The sequence below is a fragment of the Lepeophtheirus salmonis genome, chromosome 7 (genome assembly GCF_016086655.4).
Source record: "Lepeophtheirus salmonis chromosome 7, UVic_Lsal_1.4, whole genome shotgun sequence".
Lineage (NCBI taxonomy): Eukaryota > Metazoa > Arthropoda > Copepoda > Siphonostomatoida > Caligidae > Lepeophtheirus > Lepeophtheirus salmonis.
The window spans coordinates 36,776,520-36,794,127 of NC_052137.2; the positions used below are offsets into that span (position 1 = coordinate 36,776,520).

A 17,608-nucleotide genomic window follows, 5' to 3' on the forward strand; every position below is an offset into this window, starting at 1 on the left:
CCATAAGCTAAAAAACAAATATTTTTCTAAATAGATGCCCCTTTCCTCGTCTATTTACACAGTAGATAAACAAACAAAATTTGAATGAATTGGATGAGTCAAACCTCTTCATTACTTCATAGACACATGCTTGGGTACTTTTTATATATCAAACATATTAGATGTGCACATTATACATATATGTAACTGCCAAGATTAAATTAGATTACCATCTCTAAATTGTAATAATATATATATTTACTTTCTAATTTCATTTGACGGTTTTTTATTGATATTTTTCATTATCTTTTACGAGATCTTTCACCCACCAAAAACACGATTAACACATCTAATACCATTATTTTTTTCACCTTCAAGGAGAGACAAGTGAATTTTGGTTTTTTGTAATAAATATATTTTATATAGAAAAAAAATATTGAAGAGACATAAAAAATAGTATTGTTCACATGATGTAAGTGTGTTAAATAGTATCTAATAATGATTGGAATCAATTATATTTGTAATAATCGAAGGAAAAATATACTTTTCAACATTGTTATAAATAATATATTCAATGATAATAATTATAATTATGAAACTTTGGAAATATTGAAATAGTCCGTAAATAAATAATAGTATTAATTAAACAAAAACAAGAGACTATTGAAGAAATAGCTTTGAAATACGTTGTGTATAAATGGGATTAAAAAAAAAAAGAAGAAATTAATTAATTATGATGATTAGTTTGGAAGGGGGGGGTTGTATTACTCAAAGAAGAAAAAAAAGAAGTGAAAAAAGCTGATATTACAAAATTGCTCCGTGACTAAACAAATAATTATTATATTTTTATATATTTAATAATTTTAATCCTTTAAAGGGGAGAGTTATGAAAATAAAGAAAAACAACTTGAGGGTCTATAAATTAATTTTTATTGTGGTGATGTATAATAAAGAGATGAATTCAAACCAGGAAAAGAGATCCAAGGAGCGCAAGGCCAATCAAAGGGGCAATATAGCTTTTCCAAAGAGAGCTTTGTCCATTTAGTAGATTGAAGAAATCTGGACCTAAAAAATAAATTATAGAAATAATGTCACATTATATTTATATAGAGCGATTATAATTAATTTTGGATGCATCATGGAATCCTAGAGACTTGGAATAATCAAGCATAATTTTTATTCCCAATTGAGGGAAGTGATTGGTTGGAAAAAGGGGGAGGGGGAAAGAGTCCACGTCCTTTTTTACTCCATTCCTTCATGAGGGGAAAAAAGCTAAGCAGCATAGGTAATCATTCTATTTGTCTATAATTCCATGCATGTATTGGTCGTTTAATAAATCGTACACAGAGGATTGATTTCTGTGGAAAAATCAAATGGGGAGTGGGGGTGGGGAGCGGTATAAAATAACAAAATTTCACCCAATGGTGACAGAATTAGTGTAGGCTAACAGTTTTAAAAATACAATACTCCAGTTACTTCCAAAAAACAAACAAAACAAAAAACCATAGAATGGCTCAATTTCAATGGGCTATATATCATAATCTTAGGACTTTGAGGTGATAAAAACCATCACTGCCGCTTTAAAAAACAAGATCCCCATCTATTTATCAAATATTTCTTTGTAATAGTAGCTTTGACAACTGCTAACTATGTTCAACAGTATTCATATGGATGGGAAAACTATCTACGGATCCTTAAATGTGTCAGTTCCATCTTTAAATGGGTCGAATCGGTCAATTAATCGCTATATACTGGTCTATTTTTAACTTTTTTCTTTTTCATAAATATAGAATTCAAATAGACTTTAAGTATTGTACTTGGGAAAGAAACCATGACTTACAATTTTTGAAGATTATTAAAATAGTTTTAGAAGTCGCTCAACAACATTACAGTTTTGAAAAATGATATTTTTCTTGAAAATTATTATTTATTATTTTCCACAAGCCAATTTGATAAAATGTTTTTATAACTTTTTTTTACCAAACTAAACTAACTTTTAAAGACAGTAATACTTTTTGGTTTTAAAATTAGTTTCTATGATTTGAAATGCAATAAGAGTCAATAATATTTAAGCCATTATTCACATTGCATATTAATTACATGTGCGCATGTAACATTTTTTTTTGGGGGGGGGGCATGTTGCTTGCGAAATGAGCCACTGGTGGGTCATTTCAAAAATTTAAGTAACTTCAAAAACGTTATATAAATTGGAAAGTTTTAATTTTTTCATCATTATTTTTTATAATATATTAGATATACATGTGAATTAAAATAATCAAATTCAATTTTGGGGTATGACATGGCGAGTACAGTTTTTCTTGAACGTCTCTCTAGATCCTTCTTTGCAGACCATTGCTATTATTAATGGCATAAGACTGACCCCTAACATCCTCCCTTTTTCGACACAGTGCATTGAGACTCTGATATATCTTATTCTGCAAATACTCAGCGGGTTTTCTATTCACATATGAGAAATTTAGAAAATTTTCATCAACTTTTATTTCACCATAACAATAACACGAGTAAAAAGATGTTCCTAGTGTAAGTTGACAATTTTATTCCTCTCAATATTCAATGTGATATTTTTTATTCGTCTATTGATTTGTATGTCATCTCTTTCCTTAGAATCTGTTTAGAGAACACAATATACGACAGTAGATGTAATACTTAATTTTTTTACTTGAAGGGTGCAGATTTAAAATCATATTCTATATAAATGAATGGCCTACCGTCGTATAAACATAATTTTCTTATCTTATCTTAGTTTTTGATAATTAAACTTATAACTATTTTGAATAGTGAGTTGATTTACTAATTTTGACTTGAACCTTCCTATTTTTTGAAGGGAACTATAACCGTCTTCCACGTGTGCCTCTGAATTATCTTTAATTCCTTTAATTAAATGGTAATAATGTCAAATCTTTATAGTAAAAATATATAAAATTATCTAAATGACTTTGATCCTTCATTGAAGATAGATATGTAGGTTTTAAATATAATAATGAATATCGAGTGTGTTTTTTAGCTCTTTTTTTAATACTTAGTAATCTGAAGAAGGATTTTTTCACCTCAGCTATTGTCTTTATTATTAAACACCTGGTTAGTGACCTTCTTTCTACTATTATTTATACATTAGTCAATTATATAATCAAGACCTGATTAAACATTCGTATCTGCTCATAAAGACGTAGAGTAACCTGAAGGAGTTGTTGCCGAAGTATAATTATAAATCCTTGTGGGAATCAGAGTAGAATTGAGAATCGACATCAGAGGAATTTTAGCCATATACTTGCTTATTTCCTTCTCTCTCTCCCGCATTTTCTCAGGTGTTTGGTGCTGATCCAATGAAACGTCATGAGAACTAAGCTACTCCCCTTAAAAATATTCGTCAAATTATCTGGTGAACAAGTTGATTTTCCCTTTCCTTTTTTTTACATGCCCAAAATACACGCAATTTTCATCACTACATATATTGTATAATTGCAGGCAATTATACAGAGATTGCAATTTTCTATTAATTACAACTTTTTTGAGTGTAATATTCCTAGAATCGAAATCAATATCAATATATTTATTTAAATTGAATTTGTTATTTCCTAAAGGGGAATAACAAGTCTAATTTCAAAATAATATACAAAAAAGTAATTTTCTTGGATAAATTAGTAATGATCTATCTCCTGCTCTTCTCTTGTGCCTCATTTATCTTTTAATATAGGTGAATACATTTATCAAGAGGCAAGGGAGTAAATAATAGCGAGTAAGTGACATTATTTATTTATTTGTTCAATTCAAGTGTTCAAGCATCAAATTCTAATAGACCAATTAATTATAGTTAATCGACCACGTAGATACCCGTATTATTTACGCTTTTAATGAACTACATTGGCGAGAAAACAATTGAAAAATTGAGGTGTTTTTTTTTTCTTCAATCAAACCCATAAAATATTGTAGCCTTTTAACCTTTAAATTGCAACTTCTCAAGATATATTTGCTTATAAAATAGAAGCAAATACATTGAAGTCCAAATAAAATTTGGTAAATAATACACTATTGTTCATTTTTTTTTCTCCATCAAGAGGGTAAAAATTGAAAATTCTTGGCAAACTAAATTTGATACGGAAAAAGCTAAGTAAAGACTCGTAATTAGCGTGTCAAGTACATTTATGCCTCAATATGAATTCAAAAGTAATTTGTTTTTGTTAACTTGTGTTATTCACTTTTTATGTTATTATGAAAACGCAGGTGAAGTATCCGGCATTGTCTGGAGTGATTATGCGTCGATTAAAAGACAAATGTTGCTTTAAAATTATAAAAGACAACTCTTCCAGAAATCCGACATTTTTATTCAAACATATTATTTCATTAGCACACTCACGCGTAGTTACTCAACACTTAGATGTTCTCTCATCAAGAATGAGGGAATAATAATACAAGCTTGAAAATAAATTAATTTTCTGTTATGGCTGATGAGCTTGGAAGTAATGTATGTAGTCTCTAGAGTTCTACTGGGCTGAGCCTTAGCTACATACTATATGTAAAAAAAACCTTCGAAATTTCATTAATAATATATATACCTGTAATTGCATAAATACGCCGACTAATTTTTAAACGCTTATATCTCGAGTTTCCGTGACTGGAAATAAAAAATTCCAGCACAAGTAACTCGGTAAATCTTTTGCCTTTGTTTTTTTTTTCTTACTCGCATCAAACAAAGTCGTTTACGATGAATGACGAGGCCAAACGTCATATGGTTGCCACTCTCCTTCGTTGACTGTAGGTCTGTCAAGGAGATAATCAAGGACACTAGACTATCCAGGACTACTGTGTTCAAGGTCCACCAGCTTGTCAAGGTGGGAAAAGATCTGAAAGACCTGCCCATACCTCTAGAATGACTCAGGATTGGTCGCTGCCAACATACCATTTTGGAACAAAACATTTGGCCACCTCAATCACCTGATTTGAATCCCCTTGACCACAGTGTGTGGTGGCAAATTGAGAAGAAGGCCTGTGCTACCCGCCACCCGAATTTGGACTCATTGAAGGCTGCGTCAATGAGCAATGGGCAGCCATGGAAGACCATTACATCATCAATGTGTGCAAGGCCTTCAGCGGGCGCTTGGAGGGTGTCATAGCAGCTGATGGCGGTTATATTCAGTAGTTATATTAAATTTTATTAAAAGAAAAAATTATCTATTATATAATTCTCAAAAAAAATACGTCATACGAATTTTATTACACATTTAATTATTTGCCTCAAATAGTCCGCGTATTTATGCAACTACCGGTACATTGTTATTTCTTAGATAAAAAATATGTATATTCATATGACTACATTATTTCGTAGATTAAAAATTGACTGTTTTTCATTACAACATACATTCATTCATACAGATAAACTTTGTTATATTAATAAAGATTTATTGAAGGCATGTTGTTACTCACACAAAAAAACAAAGTACAAATACTTCAAAAAAGTAATAAGCCCGTAACTGTTGTCTTTTCAATCATCTTAACACAAAAATATGCGTTTGTGTTTTTATTTCATTTTTTTCGAAGAACATGTAAAATTGTTGATATTTAAAAACTCAAAATGTGGCTACTAGGTTTTTAGACCCGATAATATTTCATTTTGTCAAAATGTTCAAATCAAAATTGTATATTCTATTAATCATAAATCAACAGTTTCTTAAGTTTCCATTCTAAATACTCGTGTACTCCAACAACCACCATCGGCTAAGGCTTTGTCCAATATATTTTGATCATCCACTTCCATGTGGTGCAACTATGACAACGTGATAAGTCTTTTATAAATTAAATTAATTACGAGAAGATTTTTCTTCAACTACAGAATGCTGAGGCTCCCGTGAATTTTACAATAAATAACTACACAACCTCTATGCATTTACTCCTTTAATTGAATTGACAAAGTGATTTCTACAAATAGAGGGGAAAAGATTAAGTAACGTCGTATGGGGTAATCAAATGCAACATCTTGTAGGGGGCTTTCTAAAAGCCAAGAAAATTACCTTAAGGTAACAGGTGCGTTCTATTAATTTGTATTATAGCTTTGGTTATAAGTTATATCATGTAATTTATTCGAGTGTCAAATTTTGATGTCACTCTAACATAAGATTATCTTGCTCTCTTGACAGTTTTTATTCAAAATTTTGTACCATAAGGCTTAAAGAATTGAGTTATTTATTTAGGCGCCATCTAGCACAATATTGAATTCAATTTATTAGTATTTATTTACCCTATTTCTAAACAGAATCTACAAAGTAGAATGCATGAAAGTGTAAAGTAGTACAACTTAAAAACTTAAATAAGTAGAAAGAGAACTTTTCAATGAATAACCTCCTAATGATATGTAAATATATCGGCCGGAAGGAAGTAAGGAATTCTAACCTATTTAAAAATAGAATAAAGAGCAAAACTATTATTCAATCTCACTAAAACTCATAATACATAAGTACCAATATGTACATAGTGTTATGTCTGACCTTATTTATTCGGTCTAGTCCGGTCTTAGTCCTATTGGTTCGTTGAACGGTCTTTAGGACCATCAGTCTATGGGATTGTCAGTACCAAAACTGATTAAAAAAGAATTTATAAAACATTTATAAAAATAAAATAAATAAATCAAGGCCCGAAATTTATAAGTTTTCAGGACTGAAATGAAGTAATGGACCCGACTAAAATGGACTTGACTATAGTCTTCAACACAACATTAGTAGTACGTATACAAATGCTTTGTTGTTAGGAAACAATTAGACTCAATAAAACGACTGAAGTTGACTCTAAATGAGGAGCAGATCAGTGTTTAACTTATTTATCACATTGTTTTACAAATGACCTTATATTTGGAATTTTCTTGTGTTATTAAGTTGGTTTATTGATGACTGTTTTACGAATATGTTGGCTGTTTTGGGACTGTTGGTCTTTTTATTGACTTTTTTATAAAATAAGTATTGGAAGGTACACTGGCTAAAACCCACATTTAAGCCAAATAACACAAAAATGATCTTTAAAATTTTCAATCGTAGTAGATTTGGCCTATAAAGTCTCTTTTTTTTAGAGTATAATTTCGATTCGAAAAATTTAATGGCCAATTTCGTGCTCAATGCTATAGAATTACTTCCTTATTAGATACTAGTGAATGTTCCTGGCACTGATGTGAATTATTAGGCGTCGATGAAATTTTCTTTATTAGTATAGATAGGGATGTGAAAATTCTGGAAATCAACGTGACCCTACATTTTTTATTAAAGTATGTTGGTAACCTACAATATATATATTAATGATATAATTCATTCTTATTTTCAAAATTCAAACGTATTAGCAAGCAAGGATCAAAAAAACTTTCGTTGAATGATTAGCTAAAAATCCTGCCAAAAGCTGGATCCAATAAAACACGAATGTGGAGTTTCAAAATTACTTATTTACATAAATTTCCAAAAATGGTGGTTTTTATATACTTTGGATATAAGAAGTTAATCAAACTTACTCAATCCAATCCACCCTATTGTACATGTTATGTGCATATAAAGAGAGCATTGACCTCTATCAGAAGAAAAAAACAAGAACAGCACGATATCAATATTAGAAGAACCTATCTTTTTAAAGAAAGGGGTAAAACGATGGAAATGGAAATACAGGAAGCTCCATCCAAGTCATTGAAGCATCAATGAGATATTTATTACACATTGTATTTATACAGTTTAAAAGAAAAGCCTCGCATGTACCTACATTAGATATTTCCAACATGTACAATCCAGATGAATTAATCCATTATTCTATCATTTCAATAATACTTAATACTCAAAAATGATTTAAAATATGTTTAGTTGAGTGCATTTCAGGTTTAAAAATGATGAATCTGAGATTCATGAATAAAAAATAAAAATAAACCCTACATAGGCAAATTAATATATAAATTATATTTGTGGAGACCCTTATTCTCTATGAAACCTTATATGTGAAAGGGATAAATTAATATTTTTCTTACATAAAGGGGGCTCTAATGTTAAGTAATAATGTAATTATCATTATTAATGAGGGAAAGTGTGTGGGTCTGAATTTATGAAAAAGAGTTACGGGGTGCACTGTATATAAACATGTTTTTATCTTCTGAAACAACTATGTAGTCTTAATAATGAAATGTTGTGGGCCTGTGCATATAGCATCGAACGTATATACAGGGTGCACTGTATATAGTGAACCCTGATATAGTTCATATTTTGGATATAAGAAATAATAATGTAGTTGGATTAATGAAATATTACTGGCGTGTGCTTGTATTACAAGTGCACTGTTTCGGTTTGTTTTTGTTATTGTTATATATTACATCCTGCATGGAAAATTGCCGGTAGAAAATTGCACGTGGAAGATTGTATTGGAGGAAAATTGCCAGTTAGGAAAATTGCCCGTATTTTGCTCAGGCTATTGAAGTATAAGATGAGGAAGTATGGTAATTAATAGCTTAGGGGCTTTTAAAATATGGTTGAATTATCTCCACCCTCAGATTGGCTAGTGTCCCGGGGGTAGTGGGGGATTATTAAAATCCCTCTAACATCACAAACTAGTTCAAAGTCCTTGGGTTGGCTTGGGTCCCGGGGATAGTGTAGGATAGTTAAAAACAACCGCCAAACCATCACGTTCATCAAAGGAACACCTCTCATATAAAAAAAAATAGTGCCAAGCCCTCGGATTACGCGTGGTACTTCATGGTAACCATTAAAAAATTAAAGAAAAAACTATTATTGATATGAATATTGAAATACAAATAATATTATTTGCATGTAACGTAGCTACTATGAGAAAATATAGTTAAATGGTGTAAAAAAAAAACAGAAAAAAAGCATTTTTCAATTTGCAAACCGAGGCCTTAAACTATTTTTTGGTATTAAAGGGGTTCTTTGGATGTATATAATGCATTGCCGGTGGTTTTTAAGGATCCAGGGATACTCCCAAGTATCCCGCACAACCTGAGAGCTTGTAACTATTTTTTTATATTAGAGGGGTTCCTTAGATGTATTGATGAATTGGCGGTGGTTTTTACCAATCCCACACTACCCCCGGGCCAATCCGAAGGCGGAAGGTAAGCAACCATATTTTAAAAGGTCTTAAAATATTTATTCCTCCCTCTTTACCAATCCTCTATAATAATTTCTGAGAAGATTGGATTGAATTTAAAAAATAGCAAGGAAATTATATTGCAATAATATTACTCACACTTGAAGGTACTCCCTTGGGTGGATGGAGCAAACAAATATGTTTAAATATTTGTCATAAATAATATTAGGCGAATTTATACTGTGTTATTATGGATCATGAAGTCTGAACAAAATACAGGCAATTTTCTCGCGTGCAATTTTCCTAACTGGTAATTTTCCTCCAGGGCAATCTTTCAGGGGCAATTTTCTCTAGGGCAGTTTTCCTAGTACTCTATTGTATGCATAATTCATATGCATTTACAGTAAATGTTAAAATTTGAATAAAAAAAACAAAAAAACTGGTATCTTATTATCATCCTTTTATTCTTGAAGCAAGAATTCATACGAATTGATAAAAGTATTGAGTAGTTTTGGCGTGATAAAAAAAACGGAGATTAACACCGATAATTTATGGGGGGGGGGTATCTTTTATACTAAGCAAAAGTTGACTTTTAGGGGGACACCATATTACCCAGCAATGCTAAGTACCACCGCTAAAAATACATAAATTGATTAAATAATCATGGCATAATAAATTTACTAGTATAACGTATTTGTAATACTAACTAATGCAGAACTAAAAGGTGGTTATTGGAGCAAAGCTTATAGAAATTTGTGAGAATGGCGAACGTCAAATTACTCTGCGCCCCAATTAGCTCTGCTCTCCTTTACATGTATGTACAGTGTACAATGAGGTGTACATTGTACATCCCACTGTTAGAACTGATAAAATTTTATGAGACAATGCAAGGTAAATGGTTTCTAATCACCTACTTTTAAATTCCTTAATTGTTCATTGCTACTGTCCCATTTATACAATTTAAATTTATAAAACTAATTTAATATAATTCGAAACAATTAAGAGAGGAATTAACTTAATTCTAATTTTTTAGACTTTGAGATGACTGCTTTTTTCTTTATAAAGGGAATATTACATTTGTGTGTAATTCAAAATTAACAGGATGCAGTAACATAACTTTTTTTTATTGCGTGGCAATTAGGCAGTAGAATTAATAGCGGGATACATTTGGTTTCATTTTAGAGGCAAGCCTCTAAAGTTTTCTTGAAAATACAGCCAGTCTCTATCATGCGTTGGAGTAGGGAGGAACGTGCATTTGTCGTCCAAAATAAATATTGGCAAAAAATGTTTTACCAAAATATTTTATAAAATTCAACTAATTGCAATTTAGTTCCTCAGTTTATATTGGTTCAATTGATGAAAATCAGTTAATTGCTTCACTTTCTATGATACAAAAATCAATCCATTTTCATAATTTAAAATTTGCAAAATTCTTTGTTCGGAAATAACTCCTTGGATACAAAAGAGCTCAAATTGTTGCGGTTTATTAAAATCGTGTAATTGGATCTGGATTTATTCTGGAAAAACCAAAATATGCAAGACCTTTGCACAAAAGCCAATAACTGATTAAATAATTAACTAATCTTCCACAATTATAAGACATGATACTAATTTCCTTTTGGATCTTTTTGTAGAAAATATATATCCTGTAAAACATATTTTGCAAATAGGAAGTTATGTTGCTCTCCCTTGTTTAAACTATTTTGATCATCAGTCCAACCTCTATTAATGTATACAACCTACATCTGATCGAGAGCTAATTTGATAATTAGAGTTAGGAGTATTACTTCACATATCACAAAATGTAGATACGCAAAATTAAGAGATAATTGATTTTGAAACATGCACTTCTAATTACCTTGATTATACTCTTCACTATAGAATGGTGCAGAATTTCTCTTTCGCTTAAGTCCCTCAGCGGAGCGTTCATTTGACTTCCAATATATCGAGGCAATAGTAGCTGTGCACTTGAGTTTCATGTCCCCATTGTGGAAATGATCACGGAGAACTTTGAAACTGAGACCCAGGGTGGATGTATGAAGTCCGTGAGATGTATTATGAATGGGATAGTGAACCAGCATCGAGTCGTTCGCCTTTCAAAATTAGGAAACGTAATATTACTCAAATGTTTTTGATTTGTAAATATCTTAATTATCTCTTAAACTTACAGGCTCACCATTGATGGACCAATCAAGATTTGCCGCAGGCTTTGATTTTCTTGAAGTACAATTCACATTCACCGCATCTCCGGGCCTATATCTAACTTTTCCACCATGGATTTTAGGTCCATTGCTTGGAATTACAACCACTATCATATCACCATAACTTGAGACTGTAGCAAATGTAGGAGCCTCGGTGGACACTTCACACCGGTATCGACCAGTACTTTTCAAGTTTAAATTACGTAGCGTTATACGGAATTCATCTGAGCGACTCGTATCCACTTTGACTCCTGGACGAGCATATGTTGTTACGGGTACATTATTTGAAGGTAAATATCTAGGGGGAAAAGAAAAAACATAATATTATGTGAATGAGAGTGTCTCAAATTTTGGATCGAATATTGCAGTCTTAATTTGTTATATGACCCCAAATCTTTTGATTCACTTTATTGTTAGAAATGGGGGGTTTTGGCCAGTTTATTCCCCTCGCCCTCTACAAGTCATATCCTAAGTAATTTTTTTGATTAAAAGTGTGTGAATGAGTTATTATAATAGAGGTACATGCTTTTTTTTTGTTTCGATGTTATTCTAATATTCTTGTCTCCTCTTTCTTTTAAGTTTTTTTATTAGCAACCTACTTTAAAAGCTTCAAAGAGATCTAGTATTTTAAATGAAAAAGTTTCCCATATATTTTAAAAGTAAATTAGTCTTCATAGAACATTAAATGTACAACCATTGCCCTTTAGGTAGCTGTGAGTTTGATACAGTTCAAGTTGCTAAAACTAGTAACCTTTTTTTGTATTTTGAAATGGCAAAATTCGGTTTCTCAATTATAATCAATAAGTCAACAAAAAAAATCCCTTTGTATTTACTGAGTGTGAATAAATCTTGCACCATTTCTTTAACTGTATTTTTGAGAGATGTAAAAAATTTCATTAATAAAGTTGTGCACATTTAATTAAAATCTGTTGTCATTATCTTTCATACGGGATATTGCAAACAAATGTAGCTCAAAAAGGTTGGAGATTGCAACTTTGATCTGATCCGCCCATGACGCCTCAGATATCGTCTAGCAGCTCGGGGTCAACAGCTTTGCTTCGATATTGAGTACAGGGTTATAAAGATGAATACTTGGACATTTTGAAGTCCAAAGTGATCCCACAGATCATCGAGATTACCAAAAAATCGGGCAAATCGTCTTATTTGTTCAAACAGGATGGTGCACAAGATCACACAACCAATTATGTGCAAGCCTGAACGACATTTAATTTGACTTCATAAAGATTATACCACTGTATATGATTTGGTCTGATTGTTTTGATCTTAAGAAATATGGAAATGACATTTATATCCCAAATTTTCTACTCTCATTGTCTACAGCGAGTATCATTTTATTTATTATCATTAAACCTTGATTGCTTGATAATCAAAATATACATTAATATTTTTTCAAATAAGAAATATAAATAACTCTTACAAATATTAATATTAATTTGTTTAAAGAGGTCATTTTTAATTTTTAAGTTGTATGATTTCACGGTACAACAAAAATAAAATAAAATTTAATTTTAGCCCTACTTAGTAATTCCTTGGGCTACAATTTGTGTTTTTTCAAAATGAAAAATAAGGATTATATTCTTCTGTTTTACTTGAGAAAATGAACTTAAATGTAACTTTTGTAATTCAGCAACATAACTTTAAAATTGAAACCTCTGAATCCCTTTATAAATAGGGAATGTCGTTGAAAAAAAACAACAACTTTCAAATGACTATAGAAGACAAAAAACGCCCTTTGAACATTGAAACTTTACAAACATAGTTTTATCATTAAAATTTAAAAGAAAATCGAATTCACAAGTCACCCTACAACTTTGATACCATAGTACAAACTTTAAAAATATAAGAAGTTGACCTTTGACCTTTTATATGACCTTAAAATTGTACTTTATAAACTTAACACGTTGTACAACTATTGTTTTAAGGATAAAAAGGGTTGAATGATGACGACATTTGCGAGTTTTTTATCATTACATTGATTTAAAAAATTCGCATTCATTGATTATAAAGTTATTTTTCGGGGTTGGCCGGAAACAATTTTTTTTTACAAGAGTGCTTAAAAGATGCTCTTGCATCCGACAAGTTTTGTTACTGAAATTTAATTACATTATTTTCATAAATTAACATTGAGATCTGTTCTCGCATTCATTCAAAAAGTATCCCTAAAACGGGAGATTATAATGGAGGTCTAAGCATTCATGCATGAATGTATTCTAACTATGTACTAATGAGATAGGAATCCATTGCAATGATGTAAAATAAAAAATGAAATATAATAGCAAATATTATTATACGATTATCCGCAACGATTTATACTGATTTCCTTTGATTATGAGCAAGTAGTTTATACAATATACATATATTGAAAAGCAATGAAGAAAATATTCAATGTTTAACCTCCTTTAGTATTCCCTAAATGCTTATATCATAATGATTTTGCAAATTAAAATAAAGATCTAATTAAAACTAATGGCCCTCTTTCAAAAAAATATAAATTATCGTTTCTTTCATAAATGGATATTAAATGTATTCTATATGTATGTATATTGTATTTATGAACGTTTACATATAGAAAAATTGAACTCCAACGAAATAAAGATACTGCATGAGTCTATAAACTTGATGAATATCTACTCGGATTTTCGAGTTTTTTGGCTCATACGCCTCATATGCATTTTAGAAAAAGAAAAATGATGGCTAACAAATTAGGAGTTTTGAAAATTTTGTCTTTTACTTCAATTATCTTCCAACTATGAGCAAATATGATTTACTACATTTTATAACTTTTTTTACATGAGTAAATTATGTTTGTAAAAAAATTTATCTTTTTTTTTTAACTTATAGCAACACAAGGATAGATTTTAATCGCTATTCAAAACCAGTCAAAATATACCCATTAATATTTAATTGAGGCTGAGCGTTTTTCACTTAAATTCGTTTGTAAACAAAGGGACAGGGAGTGGCGCCATCTTGTGGCAAAATCCCACAACTCCCTGAACAATAATATTATTTAATAAACATAATATGCGTCGATATTACTCATATAGAGGGCCCTCTAAAATATATTTTGAGGATGCACCATATTTTTTTTCAAACAAAAGCTACAGACTGTCACACCAACTTGCGGAATATATATATATTTTTAGTTTGCTTGTGCCCTGTATATTTATTTGAACTTTTGTTTTTGCGAACGATGCGCGTGATGATCTAAATAATTCCCTAATTATTATGTTTGTTAGATATGAAGAACTAGATACTCTTCTGTATCTTTTTTGATGAACACCTTTTTTATGCTAACATTTAATTTTTAAGTCAAGGAATATATGAACACATTTTTATACTTATATTTTCATTTTTCTTTCAAAAATGATCATTTCAATAGAAGGAGTTGTTCCAATTCGGGGAAAGAATCAAACTTTATGTCTTAATTGATTATTTAAAAATGGAATAGGAGCGAAAGGTAAAGTTAATAACGTTGTAAATTACAGCCTGACTTTTAATGTTGTTCTTTCTTTTTGCTCCGTTGCAAAAGAAAGGGCTTTTGAAAAAAAAATATATATATTTATATTTTCTATAGGTTAAAATAATATCTATCATAATCAGTTTATCAAATGGTCCATTAGAATCTAAACACTCTGAACATTTAAACTTCAACAAGATATAATTTATTAATTAAGAATATAATTTCAACAAAATTAATAATGACAATAGCTGTGACACTCTTAACCATTAATGTAACCGCTCTTAGCGGTAATGATGGCTTGAAGGTGGCAGCAGAAGGCCTGGCACCCGCTGCTTATATAGTCCTCTGTCATGGCCTCCCAGTACTGCCTGAAAGTGGCTTTAAGGTCGTTGGTGTTTTAATGAAGGACACTGTATGCCTTTCGGGTGTATGTTGAGGGAAGCTGACATCAGAGCTGTACAGGGGCCAAAAGTATAAAAAAAATTTCAAAAAAACTTAAAAGACTAATTCAAAAGAGTCTTACAACGGAAGAGATGGGTTTTTGTCATTGCTGGTATCAAAAGTGACCTCTCTACCCTCACAAGGCTCTTTCCACCCACTTTTTGATAGATCACTGGACAGTCTGGTGTCTTGCATGGGTCCTCTTGAGGGGATTAGCCTAAGATATGGTCTTTATCTCCTCCGGTTCCAGTTTGGTCTTTCTCGCAGAACTTTCTTTCTCTCAAATGTATTGTACTTGCTGACGGGGTAGACGGTGGTCCTGGAGACACCAAAATGCAAGGCATACGCGAAGGGAAATTTGTCGATCACGTTCAAGTGTCATTTTCTCGACTTGTACGTGAGATAAAGAGCTCTGGTATGTTTTGTTTTGTAATTAATTGTGTATGTTTTAATATTTCAAAAAATGGATTAATTTCAATAAATGCGACCTAGAGTTGACATTGTAGATCAATAAAACTTTGCAATTATTATTTTCTTTTCAATTGACAACTTTTCTGGACCAACCATAATCAAAATTTGAAAAAAAACCACCCCCTAATAAATATATATAAATCTCTGTAGGTATAATAGTAAAATAAATATACTTATTCATAAAGCACACCCTACACGTTATTTTGTAAACATGACATGCAAATTTTTTTCTATTTTTGTATATATGTGCAGGGTCTCTTAGCATTTTGAATGCTCTATTCTTAGCACATGAATTGCTTGTACGGACTCTCTCAAATGATTAATACTTGTGAGGAACAAACCTAAAATAAGTTTTATGTTTTTTTACTTCAAAATTGAGGCCTCAAGCATCCTTTAGCAAACGTTCTTATATACATTTTTCGATTAATAACCTAATCTGGTACTTAATCATGAAAATATGTAAATAGCTTGAAATTGAGCAATAAATTCAAAGTCACATTTAAAGCCAAATTACACAAGGCAAAACATCATGTTAGAAATGTAGGAATTCAAATATAATGTACATATCTACTATATGCATACTCTTATTCAATATATGCTTAATGTTTTTTTAGTATCTAAATTTGTAATTCTTTTATAAAAATTTAAAAAAAACCCCATAAATATTGATACCAATGCTAAGCTGCGAACGATTTCCATGAATAATAATACACGAGTTGAAAGAATGGTCTAGTTGATATAGGACTGATTGAACACTATTACTTTATCTGACCTAGAAAATGTATTTGAAGAAAGATTGCGATGTACAATTAAATTAACAAAATGTCCCTTCTTTTTACTTTTTGTATATAACTGTGTTTATGTTTGTTCCTCAATTCTCTTGTTTTTTATCAATTCGCAACCTCGATTGATAATAGGAATGCCAAATATTTGAAAGAAGATGTGGTCGCTTGCCTTTTTGTATCTTTCTTATTGGCAACTGGCAATTATTATAGGTGGACTTATTATTTAGATATTATCATGCAGAAATAATTATTTATTTCTTTATATATAGTGTGTGATAAGTACATTTGTAGGTCGACTGATGTTATACCCATACTAGTGAGTCTAACTGCTAAGCCAGTATGGTACAATGATCATTCACGCTTAGAAACGTTCGGTACGGTCCCAAATATTAGCCAATATGCATTACATTTACAAAACTTATTCCACAAAAATAACATTTGCTGCATCTAGCCCAAATTTTTAGAACACGTTTGTTAAAGTTCAGTTTCTGTTCAATTTGTTTCTTTTAAGTTTTTGACCTTTTTTATTTAAAATACATAATTTTATGAAGGTTTTTTATAAAATAATATGGATAAAGGCATAAATTCACATGGTATTTTTACGGGAATATTTCAACTTTATTTTCTCATAACTTGGAAAAGGAATTAATACATAAGGCCTTATTTTCCCCATGCAATTTTAGAAAAGCACCTGACTCTACATTTCCCGCTTCCGATTAATTGTCCCATTATTACTAATTTCCCCCCAAAAAATGACGACCGCAATTTACATGTGTTGAACTGTTTTTCTGTAGATGGGAAAATTATCTTCGGATTCTGAGACCTACTATAGATTGGACATATGTGTAGATGAATCACTTTATTACGCGTAAAGCCTGGGGCTTTTTAGTCCATGTTTAAGTATAACTGCGGGAAATGTTTCCACATATTGTAATGTTCTGATGATAATCTTCCTGTGAGTAATTTTCCTAGAACCGGAAAATACACAACATCAGAATTTATTGTCAAAAAACTAATATTTGTAAAAAAATATTTGTAAAAAACTCAAACTTTTTTGACCAGAGTTTAAATACCACTGTTTTCTTAAATTACAACCATTTATTTATACATATATATAAAAATATTTTTCTGAAAGTTGATAAAGAGGAGGAGGTGAGGAGGAGGAGGGGGGGACGAAG

General features: G+C 30.9%; 1 protein-coding gene across 1 annotated transcript in view; it reads right to left on the reverse strand.

The window, feature by feature from the left end:
- Window positions 1–371: 371 nt before the first annotated feature.
- Window positions 372–17,608, reverse strand: part of LOC121121777 (uncharacterized) — a 31,571-nt gene continuing 14,334 nt past the window's right edge. The window contains exons 3-5 of the mRNA XM_040716755.2: window positions 11,220–11,550; window positions 10,910–11,144; window positions 372–1,044 (exon numbers count right to left, since the gene is read on the reverse strand). Of these exons, the coding sequence (XP_040572689.1) occupies window positions 941–1,044; window positions 10,910–11,144; window positions 11,220–11,550 (670 nt within the window). The 3' untranslated portion in view covers window positions 372–940. The remainder of the gene's footprint in view (window positions 1,045–10,909; window positions 11,145–11,219; window positions 11,551–17,608) is intronic.